The sequence below is a fragment of the Trichomycterus rosablanca genome, chromosome 5 (assembly GCF_030014385.1).
Source record: "Trichomycterus rosablanca isolate fTriRos1 chromosome 5, fTriRos1.hap1, whole genome shotgun sequence".
Classification (NCBI taxonomy): domain Eukaryota; kingdom Metazoa; phylum Chordata; class Actinopteri; order Siluriformes; family Trichomycteridae; genus Trichomycterus; species Trichomycterus rosablanca.
This window is the reverse complement of record NC_085992.1, coordinates 45,015,425-45,030,230: the sequence shown is the minus strand read 5'-3', so window position 1 is coordinate 45,030,230 and position 14,806 is coordinate 45,015,425. Positions and strand designations below refer to the sequence as shown.

Below are 14,806 nucleotides of genomic sequence, written 5' to 3'. Positions count from 1 at the left end.
AAATACATAGAGTCAAAATTAGAGTCGACTCCTTATTGAATGCTGTTCTGAGTTCAGTAGTTTGAGACTTTCTTATTGTTAGAATCGATTCGTAGAGTCAACTCGGCAATTCCTATTACACTGAATCAGAATCAGAGGCAACTTTGAATGCTGTTCTGAGTTTAGTAGTTCGAAACATTCTTATTGTTAGAATGGATTAATAGATTCGACTCAGTAATTCCTAATACATGGAGTCAAAATTAGAGTCGACCAGTGGCGATTTCTCTAAGACTGCAAGGGAAGCTCAGCTTCCCCTAAAATGTCAAAAATTAAATGGTCAAATATGTACAGTTGTGTTAACATTTCATTGACTACAAATGCGTTAGAACACGTTCATCTCAAAGACGAGTTCGTTCAGAATCAGCTACTTATCACAAATCGACTCGATTTTGTTAACTTAACTTATACATTCCCGGAGCGTCAATGCATTTACCCGCAGACGCTGAGCGTCTCTTTGCTTCTATGGGGCTGCGTGGGCGGGACTTCGAAATTCGCCAGTCATTGGATAAATGCCACGATTTTGTCCCGCCCCCGGACGCTGAGCGTCTCTGGGGTGAATGGGGCTGTGGGCGGGTCTGGACGCTGAGCGTCTCTTTGCTTCTATGGGGCTGCGTGGGCGGGACTTCGAAATTCGCCGGTCATTGGATAAATGCCACGATTTTGTCCCGCCCCCGGACGCTGAGCGTCTCTGGGGGTGAATGGGGCTGTGGGCGGGTCTGGACGCTGAGCTTCTGCAAGATGATTGGAGGATCAGTCAAAAGGCTGAATCCCGTTTTGATTGACAGCTGTCGCTGGGAGCTTCAGTACCATCGCGGATTTTGCGAATGAAGTCGGAAGACAAACTGCATCCCATGTCATGCCATTTTCTTGAAAACTAACAAAGGGGAGAATTTATACATTTATATATAAATAAATTGACAAATTTTATGATGTAAGCCGACAATGAGCTTCCCCTCTTTGAAAGACCAGCAGCCGCCACTGGAGTCGACTCCTTATATTCTGAGTTTAGTACTTCGCGACATTTTTATTGTTAGAATCGATTCATAAATTCGACTTGGAATTTACTAATACACTGAGTCAGAATCAGAGGCAACTCCTTATTGAATGCTATTCTAAGTTTAGTAGTTTGAGACATTCTTATTGTTAGAATCGATTAATAGATTCGACTCAGTAAGTCCTAATACATGGAGTCAAAATTAGAGTCGACTCCTTGTTGTATGCTATTCTAAATTTAGTAGTTCGCGACATTCTTATTGTTTGAATCGATTCATAGATTCGACTCGTTAATTACTAACGCATGTAGTAAGAATTAGAGTCGACTCCTTATGGAATGCTATTCTGAGACTAGTAGTTCGAGACATTCTTATTGTTAGAATCGATTAATAGATTCGACTCGGTAATTCCTAATACATGGAGTCACAATTAGAGTCGACCCCTTATTGAATGCTATTCTGAGTTAGTAGTTCGAGACAATCGATTCATTGATTCGACTCGGCAATTCCTAATACATGGAATCAAAATTAGAGTCGACTCCTTATTGCATGCTATTCTGAGTCTAGTAGTTCGCGACATTCTTATTGTTAGAATCGATTCATAGATTCGACTCGGCAATTCCTAACGCATGTAGTAAGAATTAGAGTCGACTCCTTATGGAATGCTATTCTGAGACTAGTAGTTCGAGACATTCTTATTGTTAGAATCGATTAATAGATTCGACTCGGTAATTCCTAATACATGGAGTCACAATTAGAGTCGACCCCTTATTGAATGCTATTCTGAGTTAGTAGTTCGAGACAATCGATTCATTGATTCGACTCGGCAATTCCTAATACATGGAATCAAAATTAGAGTCGATTCCTTATTGAATGCAGTTCTGAGTTTAGTAGTTCTAGAGAGTCGATTCTGATTGGACGATGATTCATACGTCACCGTCGTAATCGTCAAGGGCAAAGGAAACTTGTTACCGCAACGTATTGTAAACAACGTTACTAACGAGTTATTTTTACGTTTTATTCGTTTGGTTGTTAAAATATACTTTATAAACGTATAAAATGTGTTGGGGGGTTTGTTTTAGTTTGACTAACCAATCGTGGTGCATGAGGCGGGATTTGGAGGAATACGTATGCGGGAAAACAAGGCAGTGTTGTTGAGATTAGCAGGAAGTTGCACTGTAGCCTCATTGTTTGTGGAAAGTTAGATAATTGAAGTTATTGTGAGATGTTTGTTGTATTTCTGGCTTTAAATCTGTAATTATGATTTTAAAATCATTTTTACTTACAGCACGTTGGAGGGTTTAGTTACGAGCAGCTTGAGTAGAGAATAACGGTGAGATTGAGTGCTAACACTCAGTCATGTTTGTTTACAGTGAATCAGCTGATCAGTTACATTAGTACTGTACTGCATATTATAAATAGTTGGATGTAGCTGGCAGGGAGTCTGTTAGCTAGTAACCCTCCATATTCATCTAGATCCAGCTTAATGTGAGTGATTAGGGTTAAATCAGTTTATTGGGAGAAGATGCCGTGCACCTGTGGGAACTGGAGAAGGTGGATCAGACCTCTGGTGGTGCTCCTCTATATCCTGCTTCTCTTAGTGGTGCTGCCTCTGTGTATATGGGAGCTACAGAAGTCAGAGGTTTGTTTGTTTGTTTGTTTGTTTTTTGTCTTTGACGAGTACATACAGTACATTTTAAACATTGGTTTGGCCTGTCATGTAATACCTTACTCTAAATTCATCTTAGAGGTTAGTGAGTGTAAATGATTGGGTGATTGTTCCCTGTGATTAGACTGACATCTGTACATTGTGTGTTTCCACCTTGCACTCTTTGTTCCTTAGAAAGGCTACAGAATGAGTGGACATTAAATCAAAAATCCATCAATCACATGTTTTCAATTTTCCTGGCAGCACAGATATCAGCGCTTTAAGTATTGAATAAGGGCCGCTCAGGTGGTGCAGCGGTAAAACACACGCTGAACACCAGAGCTGGGATCTCGAATACATCGTATCGACATCGTATCGAGTCTCAGCTGGGCTGAGCAGCCTCATGAACAACAATTGGCCTGTTGGTCAGATAGGGGTGAGATATTAAAAGCCGGAAAGGGACTAATGGCAAATGCGATTACGACCTCTGCTGGCTGATTGATGGCGCCTGCACAGAGATGGGAGAAGAGTGCTGTCGGGGTGTGTCTCTCCATGCACAGAGCTGATCCGCATTGCACTCGTCAAAGTGTAGGTGACAAAGTGCATACGGCTGCTGCCCACGTGTCGGAGGGGGGCGTGGGTTAGCTTCGTTCTCCTCAATCAGAGCGGGGATTGGCATTGGTGGAGAGAAAGCATGACGCAACTGGACGCACTAAAAGAGAGAAAAAGGGGGGAAAATGCATAAACTAAAGAATAAAAAAAAGTATTGAATGAGACCAAAAACTGGACCATTGATAACCAAGCTCTTTGCATGCAAGTTGAGATAGTGTGCCTTAAGAAACCATATCCCATTTATATGATTCGTCAGCCAATATTTCACACATTCACAGCTTAAAGTGTTTTAAGTCTGATTTAGTATGATCCAGCATTTTACTTGAATAGTGGATCCATTTTTGTACAATCTCTTTGTAAAGCACTTTATGTATCATAATTTTTTTCAAAGTATTCTTGTTTGCAAAAAAAGGGCTTTTTTTTACTTGGTTAACCAATTCACTTAATTTAATTGGCTTACCAAAGTTTTTCAAACTAAACAAAAATCACACATTAACATTTATTAATAATTTTGGTGGTGGTAGTGTGATGTTGGGGTGCAAACAGACAATTTGCCATGATTTGTCAGGTTTTTTAAGAATGTTAGGTTGTCTCAGTCAACAAGCTGAAGAGAAGACGTAATTGATTTTGCATGAACTTTTGGGTACTTTGGGTACAATAGTTTTTAACTGATCTGATTATTCAGCTTTTCTCACATTATAAAAAACCAAAAATAATTGCCCAAGATAATTTTGAATTTACAAAATTACTAAGAAAAAGCTCTTAATGTAAAGCTTTCATTTTTGGATATGACATGTCTAAAATAGCATGATTATGTTATTTGTTTGTTTATTAGGATTTTAACGTCATGTTTTACACTTTGGTTACATTCATGACAGGAAACGGTAGTTACTCATTACACAAGATTCATCAGTTCACAAGGTTATATTAAACACAGCCTTGGACAATTTAGTGTCTCCAATTCACCTTACTTGCATGTCTTTGGACTGTGGGAGGAAATCAGCGCTCCCAGAGGAAACCCACGCGGACATGGGGAGAACATGCAAACTCCACACAGAAAGGACCTGCACCGCCCCACCTGGGGATCAAACCCCAGGACCTTCTTGCTGTGAGGCGACAGTGCTACCCACTTAGCCACCGTGCCGCCCCAAAACAGCATGATTAAACTTCATATTAATGATCATGGTTTTGAAATGGGATGTCTAACAAGTCAGATTTCCTTATCCTTTTGGCCATATCCTGTATTTTAGTGTTTGACCTCTTTAACCTTTGTATAAAACTGAAAGGAAATGTAAAAAAAAAAATAATAATAATAGTGGTGTTATAGTAAGTATACTATTTTGTTCCTCTTTGTTGAAAGACTATTGTGGTAGAGTAAAACATGCAGCTTTATATGAAATCACCCTTAAAATTGAGTACTTGGTGATGAAATTTGATAGAAACGTACAATCAAACGTGTTTTTACATTTTTAAATGATGTTATGTCCAGTTCTAATGGTGGGGTCTAATTCTGTTCATTTTTGTAACTCACAGGTTGGCACACACAACAAAGCCTGGTTCATCGCTGGCATTTTTGTCTTCATGACGATACCTATATCTTTATGGGGGATTCTTCAACATCTGGTGCACTACACCCAGCCTGAATTACAGAAACCCATCATCAGGTAAAGATGCTTTAGGCTGATTCCTGCTTCTCTGTAGGTGTAGCATACATGTGAGATCTGTCCAGTCCTGAACATCCTTCCCTGTCACTTTAACTACCTGTATGTCTTCCCACACTGCATCCATAAACTTCCTTTTTGCTTTCCCGAATCACATGCCCAAACCATTTCAATCTCTTTTTCTTAAATTTGTCTCCACACCCGTCTTATTTGTGCCGTCTTTAATTCTGTTCATTCTCCCCACTCCCGAATAGAATCGCATCATCTTTATCTCTGCCACATCCAGCATCCTTTTCTTTCCTTGTGTCAACACTAAATCTAAAGTATAAAAGCCTAACATGGCCTAGATTACATTACATCACTTTTTTTTGTGTGGCATATGCTCACACTTTTTCATTATTTAAAGAAAAGGATTAGGTGTCTGAAATGCTTTTAGGAAATCACGGTTTATAAATAAATAAATAAAAAAAGCTTACACCAAGGTTGGTAAGCACTTGTGCTCTCTGATGTATCACAGTGGACCTTCACTGAAGTATTTTGCTTTTAGATACTATTTGTATGAACTGCAGATGATCAAAACAACCGCAATGGATACTTTATCTCGTTTAAGATGATTGGTGTGCACTGTATGTTTTGTAATGTTCGCCTCATTCACAATTGGTAAACCACAAACGGTAGATCTTGATGGATTGTATTTATATTTTATATTTATTGCAAATGCTTATTTACATTCTATTGCACTTTTCTTTCTGCATTTAACTTTCGTTTATTTCTTTTTAGGATATTATGGATGGTTCCAATATACAGCTTGGATAGTGTGAGTATCCAAATAATACTTTAAGGGTTTTAATGCGTCTTGTTATCTGGACTGGATCCTTATACCATTCAAACCAGTATTAAAATGAATCTGTGGTTAGCCAGGTTATGACCCAGTTGGTAATAGGTAGATTGATTGGTGTGGTACTCATAATATATAAATAAATTCATAACATTTCAGCTTCATGTGTTGTACATTGCTAGCAAATGATAAATATTTTAATGTGGGAATTATTTTGCTGGTGGTATTTGTGGACCATGTGTATCTTGTATTGTGATGTGAAGGTAATTATATGGGCCCAAAATGTACATCTCAACCAGTAAGGGAAATGAGTTGAAGTGCCATAAATAGATCGTGTGCCTCAAGCTACACTATTAGTCTGCTTTTGCAGTTTGTCAACCATTTGGGCATTGCTTCTGTGTACATCATTGTTAGGTAAAATATCAAGGTGTCCATAAACTTTTGGTAACTTCTCCTCTGACCTCTGTTACAACAGAGTTGCTGATTTCAGTAATAGTTACACAGAACCTGTCTCCTCCTCCTCTGAATGTTAAACAACCCCAACACCCCTAATCATTTACTTGGCTCTGCTTGTAAATAATTCTCTTTGGTCTCTGCTCTCATTGAAATTCCACTAAGCTTGGACATAGGCTCACATTCTCACGTACACCTGTTATCTCCATCTATTTAAACTCTCTCCTTAATACAATAAACTGGAAGCTTACTCTGACTGTCGGTGTGTGATGAGATTTCAGGTTTTGCAGGGCTCTTTCTCTCAAACTCATGGCAGCAAATGACACTGAAGTAGAGAATCTACACGTCAAGATTTCTTACACAGTCACATAAATAGTGTGTCTCATTGGTGGTGCGTTGAAAAGTTCTGAGGTGTCAAAACTGAGTGTCACTGCTGCAAATCCACCGCACTTTATAGGAAACAAATGGACAGCCAGTACAAAAGCGGTTTTGCCATGTATCGTGAATGCAGCATACTGTTTACAGTCACAACTCATAATGCTCTGACTTATCATATACATGCAATAATATAATGCATTTTAGCTTTGTATGACATCTTCTGTATTCCAGGCAGTCATATTCTAACATTGAGAAAGCACATGAGTTGAATTAGATGTTCTGCAGTCAGCTTTCTTAAACTAAGACCCCTGACCAACAGCACATGTTTCTAATTTTCCAATAGCAAATGCTGATTTCCTGGAACCAGTGCTTCTTTGTGCATTGTTTTTAACATTATTAAACCATGTGCATTTTTTTGTCTGACTAACAGTCTTTTAACACAGCATAATCCAGTTTTCTTTCCTTTCTGATCTGCAGTGGATTGCACTGAAGTACCCGAGCATTGCCATTTATGTGGACACGTGTCGCGAGTGCTATGAGGCCTACGTCATCTATAACTTCATGATCTTCCTGCTGAATTATCTTGAACGGCAGTATCCCAGCCTGGTGTTGATGCTGGAGGCGAAGGAGCAGCAGAAACATCTGCCACCACTCTGCTGCTGTTCACCATGGCCCATGGGAGAGTGAGTGATCTACATTTCCCTTAGGATGCAGATTGTTTTGGTTTGCTTAACCAAATGAGTAATGAGTTACTATTGTTTAATGTTTACAGTGTTTACAACAGCTAGTTCAAAACACACATTCTGATTCATTAAAATGTTCTAAATGATTTTGTCTAAGAAGACAACCTGGAATCAGCAGCGTGATGGCAAAACAAGCTTTAATGTAGACTTCTCAGTTATCGATCTGAGATGAGCTCTGGCTTAGAGAATTGATGTATAGCTTTCTCTTTGTGTAACAGAGTTTCAGGTTGCATTTCTTGATGGAGCGGTGGGCTGTGTTAAGTGACAACGGTTTTATGAAATACTGTGAAGCCAATGTAGCCATATTTATTACACTAGTGTAACGTTTTTTCCTGAAATGTTGTCGGAAGGCTCGAAGGTCAAACACATTCAGCAGTGGTATCTGGCCTTGCTTTACATGGATGTAAATATATACAGTATATATTGATTGTCTAAATCTTTCTACAGCATTGTAACTTGTTTCAGAACTTTGATAAATATTTGTTCACTTTTATTTTGCCTCTTTCCCAACTTTCCCCCTTTACAAAATTGAATCAGGACAGTCAATCAAAACTTTACAAATCATTCCTTTGTACTTTTGTCGGTTAACTAAAGGTCGAAAACAATGAACAAATCACAGATTCTTCTTTTTATTGCATTTTACTTTTTTCTGGAAGTAGAGTTTGTGGTTCTAGATTGACAGTACATATCCAGGTGCACTTTCCAATTAACATTGAATTTCTTATTAAATGTTACTAACTGTGTTTGCAGGGTGCTGTTGTTGAGATGTAAGCTGGGTGTTCTGCAGTATACTGTAGTGAGGCCCGTCACCACCGTCATTGCATTGTAAGTATCAGCTACTTATTCACTTCAGGTAATTAGCCAACTCCTGTCTACAAACTAGGGAAAGACCTCCATGCAGCAACCACTCTCTGAAGTGTTGATTAGAAAAATTTCACACATTGCGTTTTTTTTTTTTTTTTTACCTGTTTTTGTCAGTATTGTCATTATTTAATTCAGTGTATTTCTTTTGTGTATTCAGAATTTGTCAGCTGTGTGGGGTGTATGATGAAGGCAACTTCAGTTCGATAAATGCCTGGACCTACCTAGTGATCGTAAACAATGTCTCTCAGCTTGTATGTGACACTTTTTAATTATCTTAATTGCTGTTGTTAGAAATGTCATGCTGGAAGTAGCCATTATAAGATAGTAAATTGTGTTCTAAAGGGCCTGTTAATTTGTAGCACACACTACTCCTGCTACTACTTTGTTACCCACTATTGTTGTTATTATTATTTATCACAATTAAATAACTACCAGATATGTATGTAAAGGTAACTACAGCTATAGCTTGTCTGATAACCATCACTATAATAATACTACTTTTTGCGGACGGCCCTTAGTATTTGCAGTGTTAGCACCTTGAAAATTATCAATTATCACTTGTATAAGTATATTCAGTAATTATTGCATTTCTATTCATCTCAAAGGTGTTCAGTGGGGCTCTGTGTAGACAAACCACCAAACCACATTATTAATCATGCTGAAATTAGAAAATTAATATATTTATTTAATTTAACTGTTTTTTTTTGCTGTAAGGCACCAAAGTGTGTGTGACCTCTGAGGCTGCAATCTCAATTTTATTTTACCCAGTTCAGTAAAAAATAAATTTAGACTATACACTGACCTGATTTGACCCTGTAAGACTCTGATCTCCAGTATTTATGGTTTACAACGTTCTCCCCAGTTTGCCATGTACTGCCTGGTGCTGTTCTATAAGGCTTTGAGAGAAGAGCTGAGTCCTATCAAACCTGTGGGAAAATTCCTCTGTGTCAAACTCGTCGTCTTTGTGTCTTTCTGGTAAGTCTCGTTCCGGCAAGTGTGGACAAACGTTAATCTGTAATATCTCAAATAATGTAATGTTTGTTAATAATAGGAGGATCAGCTAGAGATTGGAATACTTTTTTAATTGGTGTGATACATGAGAGCATCTTCACAACTCACACTTACACAAGCACACACGCACACACGCACACAAACACACACACACACACACACTGTGCATGCCTAAAGTTTATTTTTTTTACTTATTTTTTAAGTTTATGTTGTTTTTGGTTTGTTGTTTTCCTAATTTGTATGACCATAGGTCCCATAAGACTATAGGTTTACTTAACCTTAGAAGTAAAAAATAACACACCCTGGGGCACTTGGGTGGTGCAGCGGAAAACACGCTAGCACACCAGAGCTCACATCTTGAACTTGCAAGTACGAATCTCTGCTACCAGCAGGCTGGGTGCCTATACTATACAATGATTGGTTCATACAAGGATGGGAATGCTGGAGGGGACTCCTCATAACTGCTGCAATTACGACCTCTGCTGGCTGGTTGATGGCGTCTGCACAGGAACTGGAATAATGGAGATTTGTGTGTGACTTTTCATGCGCGATACGGATCTCCATATGAACCTGACTGGCTGCTGAACACATGTTGGAGGTGCCATGTAATAGTTCTGGCCCTCCTCGGTCAGCAGCAATAGTGGCGAAATATGATTGGGTAGTTGTATACGACTAAATTGGGAGAAAAATGAACAAAAAAGCACCCTGACAGGGAAAAGAGGTTACTTTGATTTGCTTTGTTATTGTCATTTCATTTACTATCTCTACTATTTTTTAATCAACCCTTGGTAAGAAGGCGGCAAATAATTGCATTAAGCATCTTCTACGTTATGCAGTTTCATTAATTAGGTTGTTCATGATGGAAGACTGATGACATTTCTGAGTACCCTGAATGCCTTATTTAATATAATCTCAGTAGTGTGTTTGATTTTTAAATACTGTTTATTCCACCTGCAGGCAGGCGGTGCTGATCGCGCTGTTGGTGAAGGTGGGCGTGATTTCAGACTCTCACACCTGGGACTGGGACAGCGTAGAGGCCGTGGCCACCGGACTGCAGGTTTACCCTTTTCTTTTCTTCATATGAGTGTAAAAACATTGACCCTCAGTACTTCTCCACCCCTTAAACACCTCTGTGCTGTGTCGCAGGACTTCGTCATCTGTGTGGAGATGTTTCTAGCTGCAATCGCTCATCATTACAGCTTCACCTACAAGCCTTACATTCAGGAAGCAGAAGAAGGTTCCTGTTTTGACTCCTTTTTGGCCATGTGGGACATTTCGGACATCCGCGCCGATATCTCTGAGCAAGTGCGCAATGTTGGTGAGTCTGAACGAACACACTAGACAGTAAAACATGTTATTGTTTTATTTATTTATTTAGGATTTTGTGCTGTGGGAGGAAACTGAAGCTCCCGGAAGAAACCCACGTAGACAAGTGAAGAACATGCAAACTCCACACAGATAGAACCCAGACCGCCCCACCTGGGAATCAAACCCAGGACCTTCTTGCTGTGAGGCGATAGTTCTACCCACCGAGCCACCTAGCCGCCCCTATTTTCTTTGCTAAGATTGATGTGTGAATACATATAATTTATAGCCACAAGTATGTGGACAGTACTACTAATTATTCAATTTTAGGTGTTTAAGCCACACCCATTGATATTTTTTTTTTTTCTCACCACTTTATCCTGGTCAGGGCTGTGGTGGGTTTGTTTTCCCTGAATCACTGAGCACATTGCAGTAACACACCCAAGACATGTTGCCAATCTATTGCAGTGACTCGACTCTACCCCAAACCCCACACACACTTAAGACAAAACCAACCATGTCTGTATGTAGACTCCTGACCTGCAGATATGGTAGCACTGTCGCCTCACAGCAAGAAGGTCCTGGGTTTGATCCCCAGGTGTGGCGGTCTGGGTTCTTTCTGTGTGGAGTTTGCATGTTCTCCCCGTGTCCGCGTGGGTTTCCTCCGGGTGCTCCGGTTTCCTCCCACAGTCCAAAGACATGCAAGTGAGATGAATTGGAGACACTAAATTGTCCATGACTGTGTTCGATATAACCTTGTGAACTGATGAATCAGTCGGCCGATAGCACCGCTTAGATTCTACTCCGGATCTCGGGGTTGGTGGGCTAGTGTAACAGACATCTCTGCCACCCAAGTGCCCTAGTAGAACTCTTTCTGCTGTCAGTGTTTCACTATGTTAGTACTGGATGTGTGTCTAGAATAAAAATACTTTTCTCTGATTGTATTTTCTGGCATGTTTCCACGTTCTCTCACAGGACGGACAGTAATGGGTCGCCCCAGGAAGAGCTACTTCTCCCACGAGGCCGAGCAGGATGAGCACAGGGGCCTGTTATCCTCCAGTTCTCATGATCCCGTTGCTGAGGCCTCCTCCACTCCTCCGTCCCCCTCGGGCAGATATCAGGGTCTGGGACACACCACCCCCCCTCACTCTCGCTCGGCCCCCGCTGAACTATGTTCCACGCCCTGGGACGGAGACGTGGACGACGTGGACGACATCACGCCCACTGTGCTTACCGGGGATCCCAAAAACCAGGCACATTACGCTCAGATCACTTAGCACGGGTATATTTTGTGCTACCAAAGCTGAAGCTGGTAACTGGCATTAACATAATGAGCGCTGTCTGCTATTCCAACGTCTAATTATTTTATTTTCAGTTAATGTTTGCAAGGGCTTTTTTTAACAGGGGCATATGTGGGATTTTAAATGTTAAATCTGTTTTTATGTTTGATTTTATCATGCTGTTTTAATTTTTCTAAAAGACTTAAATGAACTGACAGACATGAAAGCACAGTGTAATTAAACTTAAACGCATTTAGATTTTACTGCATCAAAGAATAGCGGTTGCTCTGCAGGACAGCTAATTTAAACTTTGCACACTGTACATGACTGAATGACACTAAAGCCCTATTCAGACTGGATTTGTTTATAAGGGGGACGTTTATCTGACCTACAATTTTCACTAGTCCCCTCCCTCGCTGTCCAGCCTGGAAGTCAACAGCAATCTCCATTCTGACACACATATGCAAGTTTAAGACCTCACGTGAAACATGAAGGGTAATCAAATCCAACACTAGAAGAATCCAAACCATCAACACATACCTCAAACAGATTTTACACATGACGTGGTTTAACTAAATGCCAATCAAGATCTTATGGTCATGAAGTTCAGACCTGAAAAAGAAAGTGGCAGTGGGTCACGGGGAAGCGGAAGCAAAGACGCCCAAAACAAACCTGGAGACCAGTTTTGCTTTACACTTACACTTGAACTGGATCATTCAAACAGCCTACACTGGTACAGGACACTGCATCCATTGGACACTGATCAGGAAGCTGGAGGATCTTGAGTTTGCAAATGATCTGGCCTTGTTGGCACACAATCTTATTCATATGCAGTTAAAGGAGGCTGTAGAGTACGGATGACTGAAGATCCGTCAAAAGAAGACGGAACTCTTCAGAAATAAGCCAGCACTGCTAGGGACGGAGAGCTAAAGAGTTGGATGAATTTGTATGATTAGCAAGACTGGTGAACATTACAGCTAGACTCAGAAAAGTCCAGCAGTCCCATTCTGACCTTCATCCAGCTTAAAAGTCGTTGTACGCCTCCGAAACATGAAGAGTAATCCATTCCTACTCCACCAGAAACCAAACCGTCAACAGATGCCTTAGACAGATTCTACACCAAGTCCAAATCAAGATGTTATGGTCATGAAGTTCAGATCCAAAGAACAAAGAGGCAGTGGGTCACATGGAAGCAGAAGGATACCCAAAACAAATCTGGAGACACAGATTGCTCCCAGAATTAAAGGCATCAATCCAGACCTGTGGGAAAACCAAACGTACCCATGCAGTGGAGAATGAAGGAGTAGAGGTCCAATGTTTCACAAGGGATGAAAAGACTTGAACAACATGGTAAAAAAAAAGTGATACAAAAGTATCTGGTGACCCTTACTTTGCATGCTGACAGTAGCTGTCATTATAATAGATCCTTTAATCGGTCATGAAGGTTACACTCTTCAGCGACTTTATTTTCGTTCTCTTGTTAATGCTCTTCCAGTCCTGAGAGAATGTAAATAAAGCTGCACCACCCCGACCAAGAGAATTGTCAAGGGACACTGTTTTCACTCTTCTTGAACTGATTACTATGGTTATGAACAGCAGACGAGTAACTACAGTGAGTACCAGTGGCCAAAATCCTCTTCTCATGTAACTACAAATGTATGGAGATATTTATCTTAACTCAAATAAATTCAAATGATCTAAGATAAAATGTTTAAAAACAATCAGGCCGCCACTGGATACTGCAGGTTGATCTCTCAGAGGAAGAAGGGGAACAACCATAGACAAATAAGCACCAGTAAATATGGTACTTACCCTGAGTCCCCTGATCTACTAGTTAAAATTCATAAAGGTTTCAATTCATTCTGTCTATAAATGTTTTTTTTTTTTTTTCTTAATCAAGTCTCTATACCTAATCTGTTCACCATATCTGTTATGTATGGTCACTTTTGATGTTTCCTCTCTGCTGGGAAATAAACAGAAAATCTGATCATTTCTAACTCAGGATTAACATTCTATGTGCTTCTATTTATTGATTTAAAATCAAAGCTTGACTGAATTTTTTGCTAATCAGAGGATATGTAGATTTTTGAGACTTTCAGCAGCTGTCTGTTACATTCATCCTGTAGCTCTGCTAAAGGATCGAAGACTCAGTTATTAGAAATCAAATTCTCCTTAGATATGACATGACAGCGTGTTTGGTTTGATTTTGAACCCATATGAATTTGATTGTTGCTGATCAGATGATACACTAAGAATGTTGAGCCTGTCTATCAATATCAGATGTTATTTTGTGTGTCCATGTGGCTTTGTGAGGAACTTTGTGAGAAGCTTTTTCACTCTATAGGATCAGTCTTTGCAAGCAAAAATGAGTCGTAGCTCAACACTTCGTGTCACACCTCATAAGAGAATATGAGTCAGTCTGTTGAGATGGACATTACTCAATGCAAGCTTGTAAATAATTTAAATCTTTTACCATCTACAGTACATAATATTGCAGAAAGATTTAAATAGAATGCCTTTGTTTGTCATATATACATATACGGGTGTACAGTACATAGAAATTCTTTCTTCACATATCCCAGCTTGTTTGGAAGCTGGGGTCAGAGCACAGGGTCAGCCATTGCACGGTGCCCCTGGAGCCGAGAGGGTTAAAGGCCTTGCTCAAGGGCCCAACAGAGGCTGCATGGCAGGGCTGAGATTCGAACTCTCAGATTTTCAGTTAATAGCCCAAAGCTCTACCCACTAGGCTACCATTGTCCAGAGATTCAGGAAATACAGAAAAATCTGAACTGGCCGAGGTCCTACGTTGGATTGGTGTCTTGTCTAGAGTGTGTTAAGGCATTGCATCTAGTGATTTCAGGGAAGTTGGACCCACCCCAACCCTGACCAGGATAGAGAGGTAGTAAAACATAACACAACATTCAAAACTTCATAAGATATCCTTTATTTGTCATATACACTGATCAGCCATAACATTAAAAC

The 14,806-nt window shown here is 40.0% G+C and overlaps 1 protein-coding gene across 1 annotated transcript; it reads left to right on the top strand.

Moving 5' to 3' along the window:
* Positions 1 to 2,336: 2,336 nt before the first annotated feature.
* Positions 2,337 to 13,832, top strand: tmem184c (transmembrane protein 184C). The gene is made up of 10 exons (XM_062996223.1): positions 2,337 to 2,673; positions 4,825 to 4,955; positions 5,733 to 5,769; positions 7,099 to 7,304; positions 8,115 to 8,189; positions 8,386 to 8,479; positions 9,091 to 9,203; positions 10,197 to 10,296; positions 10,386 to 10,557; positions 11,520 to 13,832. Exons 1-10 carry the CDS (start codon positions 2,557 to 2,559, stop codon positions 11,819 to 11,821), a joined length of 1,347 nt encoding a protein of 448 aa, XP_062852293.1. The 5' UTR covers positions 2,337 to 2,556; the 3' UTR covers positions 11,822 to 13,832.
* Positions 13,833 to 14,806: the final 974 nt, after the last annotated feature.

Bases quoted from the DNA above. Each gene is read 5' to 3' on its own strand.
- tmem184c (XM_062996223.1), top strand. From the start codon at position 2,557: ATGCCGTGCACCTGTGGGAACTGGAGAAGGTGGATCAGACCTCTGGTG. The intron at 4,956-5,732 runs GTAAAGATGCTT...ATTTCTTTTTAG, and splicing joins TTACAGAAACCCATCATCAG to GATATTATGGATGGTTCCAA. The intron at 5,770-7,098 runs GTGAGTATCCAA...TCTGATCTGCAG, and splicing joins CAATATACAGCTTGGATAGT to TGGATTGCACTGAAGTACCC.